Here is a 19,071-nt window from a genome sequence, read left to right on the forward strand (position 1 = left end):
CTGCCCTCGGTACCGGTTGTGTGTCTTTGTTTCTCAAAAAGTTTACACACACACACACACACACACACGTTTGCACAGACAAAAGTCTAGGGTTTGTGAGGAATCACACAAATTCCCACTTCATCACCAGCAGGTCATATGAGTCACTTGACACTCTTAAAATTACAAAATCCCTGCCCTCATGGAATTTGTGGTGGTGGTGGTGGTGTTGAGAACAGACAACAAGCAAATAAGTATTTAGATGAAAATAAAGCAGAGAGGGAGCTTAGGGAGCTCTTGGCAATTTCAAATGCATTTAGCAGGGAGGGTCTCACCGAAAGGGGACCTGAAGTAGTGAGCTGAGTGAAATAAAGGCGTTAGCTAAGAAACTGTATGTAGCAGGCCATCCGAAGCAGAGGGAACCGCAAGTACCAAGGCCCTCCGTTGGGAGTGTGCCTGGGCTACTCAAAGACGAACTACCAGGAAGGAGAAGGTGAGTGTGGCTGGAACTGGCCAATAGGTTGAGAGCAGTAGGAGAACATTTAGAGACCTAAGAAGTGGAGAGACTTTGGGTTTTACTCTGACAGGAAGCCACTGGAGGATTTTGTTGAGCAGAGGAGTGACTTGATTTCCAGTTTAGGTGGATAATGAGCAAAGGTGGTCATGGCCAGAAGCAGGAACAGAAGAAGCCACCACAATATTCAGTTAAAGAGAGACAACTGTGGTAGAAGAAGTCATGAGAAATGGTCGAATTCTGCATATATTTTGTTAGTGGCGCCATCACGATTTGCTGAAGGACCAAAGCTGTGAGGGGAAAGAACTAGGCCAGGTTGCAACCAACTTTGAAAACTGATTACACTCTCAGGATCACCTTTGCCAAAACTGGAGATTTGTAAATGTCCTGACTACGTTTTCATCTCAGACTAATCAGAATCTCCAAGATTGTGGCCCTGGAAACAGTTTAAAAATGCATCCTAATGATTCTTCTGCAGCTAATTTGATGGAAATGGGCTCAGGGCTTCACTTGAATTACAGGAAAGATGCCACGGCTTCAGAGGACAAGTTAGAAGCACAGCACTGTGCAAAGCACACGGGTTGGTGGGCTCGTGGATGGAGAGCCCAATCCCACTCTGATCCCTCTTGCAGAACGCAGTAACACTATAAAGTGCCAGAAGTGGATCGAGCTAACCATGGAAGGCTTCCTGGAGGAGGCTGATTTTGACGAGGACTTCCTCAGGCCTTTATTAGGAGGGAAGGAGGCGGAGAAGATTAATGTACAAGATAATGGGGTGTGACTGAGGGGTGACACCTGGCCCACGCAAGACCTCTGGTGGGAGCCCTCTCTGACCCGGACGCAGCCCTAGAGCAGTCGCGGTGCAGGCGCGACCCCGCGAAAGCCACGCCCCTCCCAGGCGGTGAAGCGCCGGTTTTCCGCCGCCGCTGCAGCGCCTGTTTCCGGAAGGTCCTGATTTTAGAGCGGACCAAAGCGGATGAAGGTCGCGCGCCCTCTTCCGCTCGTGTTCCGGTTTATTAATACCCGGCTTCTAAGTGGAGTGGGCACGCGCCCTCCCTTTGCACAGGCGCGGTCTGTGGTCCACGTGCGGCGCTATGCCGGCCGCGCACGTCTCTCGTGTCCGGGCCTTGTATCGGCGCATCTTGCTGCTGCACCGGGTTCTGCCCCCAGACCTCAAAGCCCTGGGTGATCAGTACGTGAAGGACGAATTTAGGAAGCATAAGACGGTCGGTTCCGCTGAGGCCCAGCGTTTCTTGCAGGAATGGGAGGCAAGTGACTGCCCCCTTTACTTCGCCCTAGACCTTTGGGGTCCCTCAAAGGTGTCCCGCTTTGTCCCAGTGAGACCGACTGGTTTCCCCGTGCCCCACGCAGGGTCAGATGCAGCAGCAGCCTGTTCTGTTTGAGTTAAAACAGCGCAAACCTGTTCAAACTATAGTTAGCAAAGTTACACCCCGATCCCGGCTATTTCTCCCACGGGTTCTTCCTGGAGCAGATCGCGTTACATCAACGTCTGCAGTTTCAGTTCAACAGTTTGAGCTCTTGCTCATTCTAGACGCTGGAGGGGTGAGGATGGGAGGTCACAAAATTGAACAAATCACAGTCAGGGGATCAAAGAACTTAACCACTTAGCAGCTTTTTGTCCCCTCTAGTGCCTTGCACGTAGCAGGCATCTATTAATAGTTTTCTCATTGCTTAGTTTTCAGACTTAGAGGTTTGTTTCCATAATTACTGTTTTTAAAAATCTCAGTTGGCTGATACAGAAATCAGTTATGATTGTGAAAGAGAAAAATGCTGGTCAGAGTTAAGTCAGGTGAAAGTTGGTTTCTCCTGAGTCTCAAGTTATGTTGCTTTGTTGCATTGCTCTGCATCATTGCGGTAAATCTTTAAATAGACACATGTTATAGGGATTAGCCCTTTGACTACCCCCACTCCCCTTTGAGTTAAGGAAAAAGATATTAAGAGTTTTTCCGTGAGGTTGGGGGGCATTGAAGGGTTGCCCCTAGTTCTGATTTGCAAATATCAAGAAATGAATTGGAGATTCGAGCAACAACTCAGATATTTGAAAACAGGAAGCTGTATTGGTATAAGAACAGAGGTAAGTGGTTCTTCAGTCTAAAAGATTGATGGCTGAAAAGGAGATGACTGAACTCTGTTTAAAACAAAAAAACTCATGGAGTTTGTGGTTGAGAGTGAACACAGAACCTTTTCACTAAATCCCAGAATTCTTGATTGTAGAGTCATTTAAACTTGCAAGAGGGACATTTAGGACATTGGCGAAATTTAGAATTTACCTAAATAATCACATGTATTAGAGGTAATTAGCCTGCCTGGAGCCAGGGAAGTTGAATATTTTTAAACACATACTGGTATTTTTTAATGTGGTCACTTGGTCTTGCAGTCAGAAGAACTGGATTAAAATTCAGGTTCTGACATTTATGAATTATCAAATCACTTAATCTTTCCTAGTCTTATTTTCTAATCTGTAAAATAACGATATTTACTATATGCATCTCTAAATTTTTGTATATAAATGTATTTAAAAGCACTAAGTAAATTGTTAATTGCAATGAAACTGTAAGATATTAAGGTATTTGTTAAGTGACATCTTTTAAGGCAGGTCAGTTTGTGGCAGGAGAGGAAGGAGAGTTTTGGCCCTGTGTTGGGAAGAAATGGCATTTTGAGAGGTCTTAAAGTATGAGAACTTCGAAACTTTTTAGGGAAAGAATAGGAACTCAGAATAAATTGATAATAGGCTGGAGAGAGGCACACACAAAAAAGAGTAAATAAAATATGTCGATTGACCTAGGAGGCTTGGTGTCAGCAATTCAGGGTTTTTTTTGAAAAATTTTTGATTTATAAGTTACAAAGACAGTGCAGAGTTCCTGTACATCCTACACACAGCTTCCTCTTATGTTAACATTTTACATAACTATGGTGCAATTATCAAAACTAGGAAATTAACATCACTACGGTATTATTAACTACAGGCTTTATTTACATTTTGCTCGTATTTCCACTAATGTTCTTATTCTGTCCTAGGACCCAGTCCTGGATCCCATGTTGCATTTCATCCTGTTTCCTTAATTTTCTCTAGTCTATGACAGTTCCTCAATCTTTCATGTCCTTGACACTTTTTTGAGAAGTATTGGTCAGTTATTTCATAGATTGTATCTCAATTTAGGTTTGTTTGATGTGTTCTCTTGATTAGATTGATGTTGTGTGTATTGGAAAGGATACCGCAAGGTTTATATGCCCTTCTCAACACATCATACCAGAGGGCATATGATATCAATTGACTTATTACTGGTGATGTTAATTGTGATGACTTGGTTAAGGTGATATCTGCCAGGTTTTTCCACTATAAAGTTACTATTTTTCCCTTTTGAAATTAATACATATTTGGTGGAAATACTCTGGGGCTATACAAATGTCCCGTTTCTCCTTAAACTTTGCCAATTTATTTTAGCATTCATTGATGGATCTCGCCATAGTGTTCCAATGGTGACCTTCTGTTTCCCTCATTCCTTCCAAATTTATTAGTTGGAAATGTTTCTGTAGGGAAATGTCCTTCTTCCCTATTAGTGACCTAGGATTTTTACTCTTTTTGTTTTTTTTTTTTGAATGAATGAAAAAAAGTGTATTCCATGAGGCTAGGGCCCTGTAGTTAATGAGTTGGCAGCTGGGCAAAGGTAAGTTTAAACCTGGTGCTCTAACTATTTGGATAAAATAATAATTCTTGAATTGCGAGGCAGCTCAGTCTAAGTCAGGGAGTTACCGTAGAAGGGGTAGGTTGAATTCTACCAAGAGATCCCAAGAACAAGGGCTAGAGAAGATTCTGACTTGGAGGCGAGAAAAACTTGGCAAAGGCAGTGCTGTAAGGAGAGTGATTATTTTTCAGCTTTCTAAGTCTTTTTCCCCTGCTTTGTGTTCTTTAAAACATCTAATTTATGATTGTTATACTTGATGCTACTAGTTATGGCGTGGATTTCTATTGTTTTGATTAATGATGGTTACAAACTTGGTGCACATTATCTGATTATTACATAAGCTTGCTGCTTATGTTTATATCACACTAATTGAGAGTGACACAATTGTAGACTTACTGTGCTACGTATGTGGAGTTTGGTCTCTGGGATTCTCTCACATACTTCTAAAATTACGTACGAACTTGAATGGATTCTGACTTTGTTTTACTTGAAAAGGCAAATTTGGGTATGGGTACCAATGGAGAAAAGAAAGGGGAAGGATGAGGAATATTAGAAGCCCCAGTGTTAAGTAGGAGGAGAGTTTTGTATTCCCTTCGTTTGTGAACACAGAAAACTGCGGCAAATATTAGAAGGAATTCAGCTGGGGAAGTTTCTATTCAAGGACCATTGGGGGAAGGTAGGAGGAAAGTATTTCATTTTGTCTTAAGGATAAAAATGTAAATGCATATTTACAGAATAAATAGTGAATTTATATAATTCCTTACCATAAGAGAAAAAAATGTAAGTTCAGGAAGAGATTTTGGGAATCTGTTAGGGAAGATGTTTGATAACTGGTTGGTAAAATATCCGTTGTAATCTTACTCTCAAGTCTTTTAGAAGGCAATGATTAGAAGTGGAATTGGGGCTGGGTAGATCAGGGTCTTTTATGGCATTTTTCAAAGTGCTGGCTATGCTCAGTTTTGAGGTATGCCTGATTTAGGTAATGCTTTCCATTTTTCTCTCTGTGCCTACCCAGTTGTGGAGAGAACTCCTTACCACTTATTTTCTGGGAAATCAGAATAAGCATTGGAGATTAACTAGGAAGTAAAACATAGTTGTGATAGAATGTGAGACAGTGAAAAACAGTGAGCTGTCAGGAGCCGCTTTGAAGAGACTCTATATTTAATTTTCCGTTTTCTGTCCTGTTTGTTTATGTCTGTTGCTTTCTTAACTGGTTTCTGTTGTTTTTCTTAAGTAGCTGCTTTGCTTTGTGTCTGTTGGAAGATGTTTATAATGGAAGTTCTGTTTCTGGAAAAAGCAAAAAGGCTTACACATTCTATAAATAGTTATTGATCACTTATTGGCAGGCAAAGTACTAGCCATTGTGGGACACAAAAAGGAATAATCACTATATTTTACTTACAGTGTCCAAAGTATAGTGGCGTATAATAGACAATTATAGAGTGAAAGGGTGCCTGCTAAATGCTATGGGAATAAGGAGGGAATGGAGGAAGTTGAAGGCCACATATAATGTCTGCTGAGTCTTGAGCAGGTCAAAGTTACTTGAAAGTGTCAAGAAAAAGACTTTCTAGAAAGAGGGAATAACATATGCAGAGGTATTGAGGTAAGAAACCGAAACATTCCAGGATATGCAGTGATGCATTTGGAGTTTAGTATCTTATATGGGAGATTAGGAAAACATAAAGCTAGAGAGGTGGCAAGAGATAGGCTATTCTAAGAATTTTAGATTTTTATTTTGAATCATTGAAAAGTTTTAAGCAGGGGTGGAAATGATTCAAATTCAGAAAGATCGCTTTAGCAGCAATATAAAGGAATGATTGAAGGGTGAGCCAGATTGAAGGTAAGGAAATCTATTAGGAGACATGTACTATTCCCAAATATAATATATGTGCTTAAACCAAGACAGAGGTATTAAGAATGGAGATTATGGATTTAGGTGATACCTTTTTAAGGTAGACCTGGACTTGAGATGGTGATTAATAAAAGATGGAGAGGAAGTTGAATGCATAAACTCTTAGGTTTTAGAACATGATACCAATAACCAGAACAGGTTATTGGTAGGAGGAGCGAGTAGGGAATGAATTCAGTGTTGTATATTTTATATTATAAATTCTGATGGGACAGTCAAGTGGAGATGTTCTGAGATATATATTGGTCTGATATTCAGGAGACAGATTGTGGCTGGCTGGTGACAAATATTTGGAATTATTATCTATAATTGGTGGTCAAAAGGTGTGGATGAAAGAGACGTGGTTGGATATAACATGGGGGAAGGTGGTCAAAGACAGACCACTAACATTTAGGAGTTAAGAGAATAAAGGTAGTAAGTATAGTGCCGGAGAAGTTCTGTTCCTTTCTTCTTATTATTTAGCTGTTCCTAACTACTTCTGCAAAGGAACATACTTTTCTTCCTCCTTGATTATATTCTTTAGATTTGTGATAGTTTAGATATTACAGCATTTGCTTTTTTGTTTTACTCTGTTGTATTTGTTTCAGAGAGGAGGTAGTGCTTCGGATTTCATGTAACCATCCATTTGTAACTCTCATGCTCTCATGGAACATCTTTTTCTTATTTATGACTTTGAAGTGGATCATCAAATAAATAATGTGTGATTAAGTTTCATGTCACCTGTATTTAAATTTTTTTTTAACTTAGTATAATTCGGGCTGGATGAGTATTTTGCAGTTTTTATAATTGTATGCCTCCTTACCTAAATTGGGGGCCTCATTTTGTTGCTTTCGAACGTCCTGATTTGCAGTTTGTATTTTAGCTTGCAGGAGAAAAGGAATGAATTACCTCTCTGTTCAGTGGATATATATCTACCAAGTATGAGGGAGTCATTTGAGGGCCTCTCAATTGTACTGTTTATTCTGCATGTTATTCAATGTCGTGTTTTTGTGATGGTTTATTGAATGGTGATATTTCACACATGTATGTTTTCTACGTTACACTTTACCTTTTAAATTTTTTTAGTGATATTGTGGTCCTTAACTAATGCTTGAAAAGGGATAAAGGAAAGGATATGAAACGGTGTATCTTTGGAACATAAAATGTTTTGTTTTATTTTTTCATTTCTGAAGCATTTGGATTTTCAGTGAAGCTTTTAAGATATTGTTTTTATTTAGGAACATTTAACTTTTATTGGTGTCATGAGATATGTTATAACAATGCTTATGTTATAAAGTAACTAAAGGTGCTTTTTAAAAAGTCGTAATTTGATCAATATTGCATATATAATATTATTGACTTTATACTATGTTGCTGGAACATAGAGGTATGTTCCTTTTATTTAGATGACTTAAAATTTATTTGAATTTATAGATTTAAAATAATAGTAATAGCATGATAACATTAATGTGTTAGTGACTATGGTTCTAAAACAAATTTGTACGTGTATGTAGGGGTGTGTATATTGGTGTGTGTATGTATATGTAACATGCAATCTTAAAATTGTGAAGTTTTTGCACACAATTTAAGAAAATAAAGATTATATATGCATAATGTTACTTTTACTTACTATTTTATGAAATGAATATATTTTATGGTTGCTTAATAAAACAAATGTCTGAAGTTTTACATAGGGAATATTAGAATTGACTGAAAGGGAGCTTCACATTGCTTAGTAAACTCTTATTTTTTTCAGTTAATGTACTTGAATTTAAAAAAAAATCAAAGTAATATATGCATATGGTTAAAAAATTAATTAGTATTTATAGTAATAAAAATTAATTAGAGGGCTTATAATAAAGAGCAATATATTTTTGTCTATTCCTTATCTATTCTTCTGGGGACATTTTAAATTTTATTTTGGTCTCTTTCATGTTTCAAATATCTCGCGAATTTTGGTTATCTGTCCATATTTACAAGTAAAGCGGTAAGAAACTAAGAACTCTGCATATAGGTAGGCTTGTTAATTGGAAAATTACTTTTAGGGTTACAGATTTTCAATGAATCTTCCTTGGATTTGTTTCTTACTCCTGATTTCCTTACCTACCTGGTGTTTGTGTTCAGTTGTCTCTGGCAGTTTGGATTTATCTTCAGCTATATTCTTTGTTTTGTATACTAAGCTGCGACTTCCTCTATGTGCACTGTTTTATTTGTTATACTCCTTTTCCCATCTTGAGAAATGTTTTGCAATCTCTTGGCTGTTAATGGCTCCATTCTTGTTCTCTTAGTCATTATAGATTACTCTTTTAAAAAAATTCTTTATTATCAGGTCAGTGGGGTTTTTGGAAGGGAGTAGAAATAAGAAATAAGCTCCTCTGATTTCTCCAGTCTGACATCTTAAAATGGAAATCTGCAGTTCTTTCATTTTAAAGATGAAGAAACTAAGGCCTGCAGAAATAAAATGACTTGTTTTGTATCACACAACTAGATCGTACAAAAATCTTATGCTGTTACCTAATGAAAGTCTAGTTAAGATTTTGGAAATTAATGTTTCCAAAAACAATTAAGCTTTTGTAGTGTAAAATGATTATGGATTTTTTCTTTGAATTTTGCTTGTTTGCTTGCTACAATTTATTTGTATATTTGATTCTCCATTTTTTTGGTATAAAACTTCTTAATCAAATTGTTATGTTCTATATCTCTCGCATAATAAACAAATGTTTAAGTATTGTTTAAGTATCATTTATTTTTGTTTATTAACCCAAGATGCTAGTTGCCACATTTTTCTCTCAAAGCTTTTTTTTAGTAAGGAAATAAGAATGGAAGTTGCTGTGATATAACCATTAAATGTTGTACTAGTCACGCACATATATGTTCTCTATGTAAATTTTGGAAGGTTTTGTTGGGCTTCAGTTGTCTCAGTAGGGGAAATAATATTTTACCCTTGAAATTTAGGGATGGACCAAAAAGCTCTCTTTTACCTCCAAGATACAATTTTATTAGGAGATGAATTAAAACTGTATCAAATGGCTTAACCCACTGTACACTTTCTATAGGCACCACTGATTTTTCTCTTTAATCTTTTCTGTTAATTTTAGGGTTATGTATTGCTCTTGTAATAGAGTAGGTAACACAAATATATAGTACCTTTTGTTTGTCTTTGTAACAGTTACAATTAAATAAAATTAATAACTTCTGAATTAAAAATAGTTAAAATAAAAAAGGCAAATAGAGTATATTTGGGATTAATAGGATATATGATTGATAGCATTAAAAGAGCTTATTTTGCTTGGATAGGGAAAACTAACTGCTTTAATGAAAGAATGGGCAAAAGTAACTCTAATAAGAGGTTATTCTATGATTTATATACAAAAGGTATGAATCACTGTGCTGCATATATGTGGTAATAGTGACAAATTTAAAGCAGTGTGGATGTCCAGTGATGGAAGAAGAATGAAATTATAGCATGGCCATATAATGGATGGGTTAGTATGCAGCCATTGGAAATGGTGTTTCTGAAGAATTAATGATGTGGAAAACTGCTCTTGATATAATTAAATAAGCAGTGTTTAGCTTTGGGTGATATGATTAAGGATGTTTGTCATTTTCTTCCTTGTACCTCAGACTTTCCAGATTCTCTGCAAAGATCACATTACTTTAGTAATTATAAGAAAGCCAATAAACATTATTTTTAAAAATGCAATTGGATATACTCAATATTTTTGTTACGAGGCTTGTGTCACAAAATGCTTGAGGCAGACACATTCAATGAGTCAAATACTAGCACCTTATAAATATGTTTCCTAATTTTGCCCTTTAAATTTTGAAGGTTAAACTCAGACTTCTTCATGTTTAATAAATGATCTCAGCTATATATTATTTCTTGTTGAGTTTTGTAAATGAAATAAAAAACAATCTAAACATGTAGACTTCTATTTAGCATTGTTAATGGCCACTGAAATAACAGAAGCAAAAAAAGCCATCCTGACTGGAAAGAAAAAAATAAAACTATTTTTATTCACAGATGATAGGAAGATATGATTATCTATGTAGAAAATTTGATGGAATCTACCAAAAAATCTAGAGTTACTAAGTCAGTTTAGCAAGGTTGTATGATACATGATCGATTACAAAAAATTAACTGTATTTTTGTATACTTATGAAAACTTGGAAATTAAATTTTAAAAAATATGAACTAAGGGGTAATTCAGGAAAAGAATGTACAAATTTGTGTATTGGAAACTGTAAAGTATTGCTGAAAAAAAATGTGTATACTTGAAAATAAACTTCACTGCTTTTTCACCTAACCACCAAAAGACATGTTTAGAATCTTTAGGGCTCTAATCTGAGATTAGAAAAGAATCATCAGGGCCTTCTATCTGGTACAGTATTAAGTCTTTTTAAACAACACAAAGAATCTTCTTATGTTTAATTTCTTAGAGATCATCCTTAAGTATTCATTGCTTCTCCAATAACTGAATTTGATTAAAATTAAGTTGCAATTTAATAACTTAAAAACTATTATATTTTAATTTTTAACCTTTTCTTTTTCTGAGTATCGCAGGAGGTTACAGGAAGGCTGACAGTGAGGTAGGATTGGGAGGGGGAGATTGGTTAACTGTTGGTTTGTTTTCTGACAGGTCAGTCAGAGAGTACGGAAGATGGGTAAACAGGCTCACTTGGTGGCTTGGACACCGGCAGGCTTAGGAAAGAGATTCTAGGTCGGTGTGCACCCCTCAGGATTGTGATTATAACTGACCTGATAGGTCTGGAATTAGACTTTACCAGTACTCAGAGACGATCGGATATTGGCAACAGATTTACACTAACTAAATTTATATAATATTAAAGTATAAATCAGAATGTAGATTTACTAATTTCTGTGGGTGGGGGAACTGGAGGCTGGTGAAGAGGGCTCTCCTGTTCCAACAGTCAGAATATTTACCTATACACCCAGGGAACCAACCCTCTTTCCCATGTCTCAGAATTCAGAAATTTTTAGATTTTAGAAAAGTAATCAGGCATATTACTGAATTTTAAGAAACATCCCACTGGAATCTGGGGTGGTACCCTGTAATCAGGTACATTCATGTTTTTGCAGTAAAACATTTCATTGTTCATACTAACTGGAGTAAATAAAGGCCTCATGTCCATTTAGGTCAGGATTTGCTGCCAGATAAGTTCTGAAAGAGCTTTTGTTGTTTTGAAACTTCAAATTCAGAATTGCAAGAAAGGGATTGTGGACTACTATCAAGCTTTCTGGGAAACTGAATTAGTGTTTAGAAGGTTGCCTGGTAAACATTGAATTACGATAACAGGAAGTGGGGAGGCATAAGAGATTTTTCATCCAGCCTCACTGTCTCCAGTAGAAAGCATCCATTGAGTTTGCAGTAGAAAACATTGTAAGTCTTAGTGCTTCACTGCTCCTTTTTCCTGGATGATGCTGAACACATATCAGCACGTTTGCCCCCTCTGAATACTTTATTTTTATTTTAAGCACCTTTTTTTTCTGTCAAAGTATTATTATTAATGTGTTAATAGATTAAGATACCTAATTTGTCTTCTGGGCTTGAGAAAATTTGGATACTTCCTATGTGTGTTGATTTATTTAGCTTAATTCCCAAGAGAGAATGATATTATTTACAACTTTTTGTCCTTGTCTACTCCTAAATCACTAGAACTTGAAACATTTCTGTAACAATTTGGCATTTTGATTTCTAAGCTCTTAAACACTAAAATATTTATGTCTTACCTGAATAGATTTTACATACATACCTACAAAAATTGTTTATTTTCTTTCAAAAAATTTCATCATTAGAAACATACAAAAAAGAGCAGAATATTGCATATTGTATGTTTAAGTAGCAAAAATTGTTTATTTTCTTTCAAAAAATTTCATCATTAGAAACATACAAAAAAGAGCAGAATATTGCATATTGTATGTTTAAGTAGCAAAGGTTTCTGGACTTTGTTGCAGTGACTATTCACTTTGCTGAAGATGAGGAGGTCTACAGTTTGTTTACAAATGATCCCATAGAATAAAGAAAAAATCTATACATTTGTCACTATTTTCCCCTTTGCAACCTAAGAATGGCAGGAGGTGGTTTGGTGAATACATACATACATATGTACAGAACAACTACAGCAACATCAGCAGGAAGGGCACTTCCTAAACTACGCGTTTGACTCCTTCAAAAGGCATCTTATTCACAGCCTCATGCTTCCCAGCGAGGGCCTCATTAGTTTGTCTGTGTTACTTAGTTTGCCTATGTTAGTTTCACCTGCTAGATTTGTCAAGCTATTGGGACAAAGATTGTAATAATGGAAGCTTTGGAAGCTTGATAGTTTTGTAACTACTTTTATACTGAGTATATTTCTGGAAAGTTGTTTATAAATTGATTTTTAAAAATTTATATTTTGATGATGTCATAAAAATGGCGGCGTGAGGTGAGCCTCTTGAAATCTCCCCTGGAATTTACAACAAATAACTCCACTATACTATAACTCCACAAAGGACTCCCTGTGCAGCAGACAGGCAAGACTAAGAGGCGCACTACTGAAATCATCTAAAGGTGGGCAAATTGCATGGGCAGGGGAGGAGGGAAAGGAGAAGTGCGGAGACGGAGCCGCACAGGCGCAGGACGCAGACCTATCTCAGTGCTCCGAGCTCGCTGCATCCCGGAACTACTGTAGCTGCGGAAGAGGGAAAAACTCTTACTGCTAGGGCTCCGCTTCTGGCCCACGGCTGAGGGGTCAGCATATGGCACGGCTGAACCCAATGCTCACGGCAGAGACCTTGGAGCAAAGACTGAGGGAAGAAGGCTGAAAATGGTGGTTTAAGCCCTCACTGCTGAGCAGAGAACGGAAGCCATAGGCACTGAGACTAGCCACCCCTCCCTACCCTTCTAGAGCATGCGCCACCACCATCTTCGAAGTGCTAGAAGTGGAACAGTAGCAGTGTCAGAGCAAAACAATAGAATATTTGCAGTTCTGAGAACTGTGGTCCACAGACACAGTCTCACAGCCTAACTAGTTCCGGCAAAGGGGAGGGAGCCATGGAAGCAGGACTGGCTGTGGTGGTGGTCGTCGCCATTGCTCTGGGCCACCTCTCACAACCCACCCCATCCCTGTCCCCACCTATCTGGGCGGATCCCTGCAGGAATAAACAGAGCTGCTGAAACACACGGGCTCTGAATCAGGTGCAGGAAGAGCTTTGTCACTTCCAAAGCTCTCCACATCCCCCATGGAGGTGGTGCCCTATGACCAAGGCAAACTGTGCACAGAAGAGAAGCCTGCCTTCCAGGGAATCCTCCCATTGTGTGAGAAGCCAGAATAGTGCAGAGAAAACATAGCACTACAGTGTGAGTGAGAATAAAATGCTGTGGTCGGAGAGAAAATAAAACATTCTACCAATACCTACTGGAAAACAAAATAAAGACCTCTTTCTATCAACTTGTTGCAGAACCCACTCCTGTAGATGTCTAGGAAGAGAATTAATAAGTCATTAATTGCCATGAATAGCCAAGATAACAAGAAAGCTCAAGAAGAAAATGAAAAGGAAATGAACTTAAAGACATGGAAATATGTGACTTAAATGACAGAATTCAAGATTGCAGTTCTTAAAAAACTCAATGAGATGCGAAAAACAGACAGACAGTTAAATGATCTCAGAAACACAATGAAAGAACAAAATGAATATTTTACCAAAGGGATTGAAACTTTAAAAAAGAACCAAATAGAATTTTTGGAGATTAAGAATGCAGTAAAAGAAATGAAGAATGACATAGCCAGCTTAGGTAGTAGAGTTGACCAGATGGAGGAAAGAATCAGGGACATTGAAGATAGAAATCTGGAAATGACACAGATGGAAGAAGAAAGAGACTTGAGACTTACAAGAAATGAAAGAACTCTATATAAGAACTTTCTGATTCCATCAGAAAGACCAATAAGAAAAATGGGCATACCAGAAGAAGAAGAAAGAGAGAAGGGAACAGAGAGTATATTCAAACAAATAGTTGACAAGAACATCCCAAACTTGTGGAAAGAACTGGATTCTCAATCCAAGAAGGAAATAGAATACCTAAATACCTCAAATCAACAGGCCTTCTCCAAGGCACGTTGTATTGAAGCTGTCAAAAATTAAAGACAAAGAAAGAATCCTCAAGGCAGTCAGGGAAAAGAAGATGGTAACCTACAAAGGAAAGCCCATTAGATTATCATCAGATTTTTCAGCAAAAACTCTACCAGCCAGAAGGGATTGGAATCAAATATTCAAACTATTGAAAGAAAGAAATTATGAGCCAAGAATAATATATCCAGCAAAGATATCCTTTAGATATGAAGGAGGAATAAAGACCTTTCCAGACATACAGAAGCTGAGGGAATTTTCTAACACATGACCTACACTACAAAAAAATACTGAAGGAGGCTATTCAGCTAGCATAAATAGGGATAATTTAGACAACCAAAACATAAAAGGGAGGAGAATAAAGGCCTGAACTGGAATATGGGAACGGAGAAATTAAGCATGCTGAAAAAAATGGAATACTCTAAATATCAAACTTTCTTTTACATAAACTTATTGGTAACTACTCAAAAAAAAAAAAATCCAGAACTGAAATATATAATAAAAGAAGAAACAGAGGGGACAATCATAGAATACCACCACACAGAAATAATAGACAACAACAAAAAGGCAAAGAAACAATGGAGATACAGCCTTACCAGAAAACTAAAGATAGAATGATAGAAATTCCTCACATATCAATAATCACCCTAAATGTAAATGGACTGAACTCACCAATAAAAAGGCACAGAGTAGCAGATTGGATAAAAAAAACAAAACAAAAAAACCCAACCCAACCATATGCTGCCTCCAAGAGACACATCTCAGTTACAAGGACAAACACAGACTCAAAGTGAAAGGGTGGAAATTGACACTGCAAGCAAATGGTATCCAGAGAAAATCAGGTGTAGTCATACTGATATCAGATGAAACAGATTTCAGGATAAAAAAGGTAACAAGAGCAAAGATGGACATTTCATAATGGTAAAGGGGACTATGCAACAAGAAGACATTATCAATATTTATGCCCCCAGTCAGGGAGCACCGAAATATACTAAGCAACTACTAACAGAACTAAAGGGAGAAATTGACCAAAATACAATTACAGTAGGGGACCTAAATACATCATTGACAGCTATGGATAGATCATCCATTTATGATTAAAACACTGAATAAAATAGGTATAAAAGGAAAATACCTTAACATAATAAAGGACATGTATGAGAAACCCTCAGACAACATCATAATTAACACTGAAAAACTGAAGCCCTTTGCTCTACGTTCAGAAACACGACAGGGCTGTCCTCTATTACCTCTGCTTTTCAATATAGTGTTGGAAGTCCTCGCCAGAGCAATCAGGGAAGAGAAAGAATAAAAGGCATCATTGGGAATGAAGAAGTTAAATTGTCACTCTTTGCAGATGGCATGATGCTATATATAGAAAACCCTAAATACTCCACCAAAAAGCTATTCAAAATAATAAATGAATATAGTAAAGTTGTCGGCTACAAAATCAGCATGCAAAAATCCATTGCATTCCCATATACTAACAATGAAATCTCAAAAAAAAGAAATTTAAAAAACAATTCCTTTTATAATTGCAAGAAAAAGAATAAAATACCTAGGAATAAACTTAACCAAGGATGTGAAAGACCTTTATACTGAAAACTATAAGACATTTTTAAAAGAAATTGAAGAAGACAAAGAAATGGAAAGACATTCCATGCTCATGGATTGGAAGAATCAACATAGTTAAAATGGTCGTATTACCCAAAGCAATATACAGATTTAATGCAATCCCCATCAAAATCCCAATGGCATTTTTTTAAAGAAATAGGACAAAAAACTCATCAGATTTGTATGGAACCACAAAAGACCCCAAATAGCTAAAGCAATCTTAAGAAAAAAGAACAATGCTGGAGGTATCACACCCTGACTTTAGCTTGTACTACAGGGCAACAATAATCAAAACAGCATGGTATTGGCAGAAAAACAGACACATAGACCAATGAAATAGAATTGAGAACCCAGAAATAAACCCACATAAATATGGACAGATAATTTTTGACAAAGAAGCTAAAAACATACAATGGAGAAAAGACAGCATCTTCAGTAAATGGTGCTGGCAGAATTGGAAAGCCATGTGCAAAAAAATGAAACTGGAGTGCTAGCTCTCACCATGTACCAAAATTAATTCAAAATGAATCAAAGACCTAAGCATAAGACCTAAAACAATAAACTGCATAGAAGAAAACATAGGTACTAAACTTATGGACCTTGGGTTCAAAGAGCATTTTATGAATTTGACTCCAAAGACAAGGGAAGTAAAAGCTAAAATAAGTGAATGGAACTATATCAAACTTAAAAGCTTCTGCACAGCAAGAGAAACCATCCACAAAATAAAGAGGCAACCAACTGAATGGGAGAAGATTTTTGCAAACAGTGCCTCTGATAAAGGGCTAATATCCAAAATATACAAGGAACTCATACGACTCAACAACAAAAAACTAAACCCAATTGAAAAATGGGCAGAGGACCTGAAGAGATTTTCTCCAAAGAGGACATAAAAATGGCAAATAGGCATATTTGCCAAAAAATGCCCAACATCACTAATCATCAGAGAAATGAAAATAAAAACTACAATGAGATATCACCTCACCCCAGTTAGAATGGCTGTCATCAACAAGACAAATAGTTACAAGTGTTGGAGAGGCTGTGGAGAAAAAGGGACCCTCATACACTGTTGGTGGGAATTGGTACAGCTGCTATGGAAGGCAGTGTGGAGGTTCCTCAAAAAAATTAAGAATAGAATTACCATATGATCCAGCAATTCCTCTCCTGGGTATCTACCCAAAAAAATCTGAAAACATTTATCCATAAAGACATGTTGGCTCCAATGTTCATTTTAGCTTTATTGACCAAGACATAGAAACAACCAAAACGTCCTTCAGTAGATGAGTGGATAAAGAAGTTGTGGTATATCTACACGGTGGAATACTATTTGGCAGTAAGAAAAGATGTAATAGTACCATTTGTGACAACATGGATGGATCTTGAGATTACAATGCTAAGCAAAATAAGTCCAACAGAAAAAGTTGAGAACTATATGATTTCACTGATATGTGGTATATAAAGCTGAAAAAAACAAAAGAACGACAAACAAATGAAGGAACAAACACTAATAGACACAGACAATAGTTTAGGGGTTACCAGAGTCTGAGGGGGGAGGGGAGATTCTAGAAGAGGGTAAACGGGGTCTAATATATGGTGCTGGAAAGAGAACTGACTCTGGGTGGTGAACACACAATGTGAGATATAGATAATGTATTACAGAATTGTACACCTGAAATCTATGTAACTTTACTAATAATCGTCACCCCAGTAAACTTTAATTAAAAAAAAAAAAAAGTTTCTTATTTTTTTAATGTTTACCAGAAAATTTTATTTGAAAGTTACCGAACCATCTGATTTGGATGCTTTAAAATGTAAAAGTCAGAAATAAAGTGGCACTGCTAAGGTACTCTGGGAAAAAAAAATTATATTTCAAATATACTGGCAAACTTACTATTTAAAGGAATTCATTAGTGAATCCTTTTATAAAGTGAATAATCAGCCCATAATTTGTTTCTTTGGGTAAACCTGCATTTTCAAACATCAAATTTGTTTTAAATAGGGTTTATCTAGAAATGTCGATGCATGTATCTGAAAAGAAGAAAATTTAATTTCTGTTTGATGTGAAGAACAGATTCAGATTTGGCACTTTTGATAGGTGAGACATGCCAGATTATTTTAGTTCTATTCTTTTCAACTAAATGCTATCAAAATATGTTCTACACCCTAAAGTAAGGGGTGGCAAGAGTTCAAATGTTAAGATTGAGCTACAGTATATTTTTAAACTATATTCTCTTAAATAGTAACAGGGCTAGTGTGAAGTTGTATAAAGTTTAAAAAGTTATTCAGTAGTTTTATCTTTTCTTTCTTAAAAGCATAACTGGAATCCCATTAAACAAATCTTAATGGTTTGTCTTTCTTTAAAAATTGTGCTTTATCTTAGTCTGTAGTTTTAGAAGTACACGTATATGTTGTCTTTAATTATGTTTGTTAGCTTCTTACTGTACTTTGATGATACCCAGCAGTTTATTAAGCTATTTAATACTGGAAAGATGCTAGTAATAATTCATCCTCCTTTTAGTTTGGATGTTGAAATGTTGTTAACTAGAATTAATCATAAACAGCTATTTAGTCCACAATATAGCATAAATATGATAGATTTATAATGAAAAAATATGATATAACTGCCATTGTATATTTTAACTGCACTGTGGTTAAATAGGCTTTTTTCTGCAGGGCTATCTGGGAGCTAAAACTGTTTGTTATATTGTTTCTCTGGTAAAGTAAACAAATTAAAGCTGACAACATTGGGGAATTGGCCCCATCTCTCAGACCCTCTGCATAACCTACTGGATAGTCAGAGGAGAATCCCCTTAGGATTTAACATGGGTACTATTAGATTCCATGGAAACTAAAGTCTTTCCTTGATAATTGAGGAAGATAACTGAGGGTTATGGAACCCTTGGAAATGTACTAGAATCTAGGAGAAACATCTCTTCTAATATAAATAAGGCCCGCCATTTGTTTGTGTATGGCTTTCACAAGTTAAATGTCAGGAATAATCCAGAGAACATTATTAAGGTCAAAAGCTGGAAAGGAAGTAAATAATCAGGAGCAGAGGTTTCAGCAACAAGTTCAAGGTGGGACATGGCAATAATATTCCAAATGCAGGCCTTGACCTATGTGAGGACGCTGGTCACACTGTCCAGGGAGGACTAGATGGAAGCAGCCCATCGGAGTTTGCTTAGTCATTCACTCAGTGCCTACTGTTTTTCAGGGCATACAGAGATGAACACATGGCCAGCTC

The 19,071-nt window shown here is 36.7% G+C and overlaps 1 protein-coding gene across 3 annotated transcripts in view; it reads left to right on the forward strand.

The window, feature by feature from the left end:
* The first annotated feature begins 1,458 nt into the window (after positions 1-1,458).
* The window catches only part of SDHAF3 (succinate dehydrogenase complex assembly factor 3), a 51,052-nt gene continuing 33,439 nt past the window's right edge, over positions 1,459-19,071 (forward strand). The window contains exon 1 of one of the 3 annotated variants that reach the window (XM_074340761.1): positions 1,459-1,761. In XM_074340761.1, the coding sequence (XP_074196862.1) occupies positions 1,588-1,761 (174 nt within the window). In that variant the 5' untranslated portion in view covers positions 1,459-1,587. The remainder of the gene's footprint in view (positions 1,762-19,071) is intronic. The other 2 variants (XM_019729763.2, XM_019729762.2) reach the window with 2 other exon arrangements.

Source organism: Rhinolophus sinicus, linkage group LG09 (genome assembly GCF_036562045.2).
Source record: "Rhinolophus sinicus isolate RSC01 linkage group LG09, ASM3656204v1, whole genome shotgun sequence".
Classification (NCBI taxonomy): domain Eukaryota; kingdom Metazoa; phylum Chordata; class Mammalia; order Chiroptera; family Rhinolophidae; genus Rhinolophus; species Rhinolophus sinicus.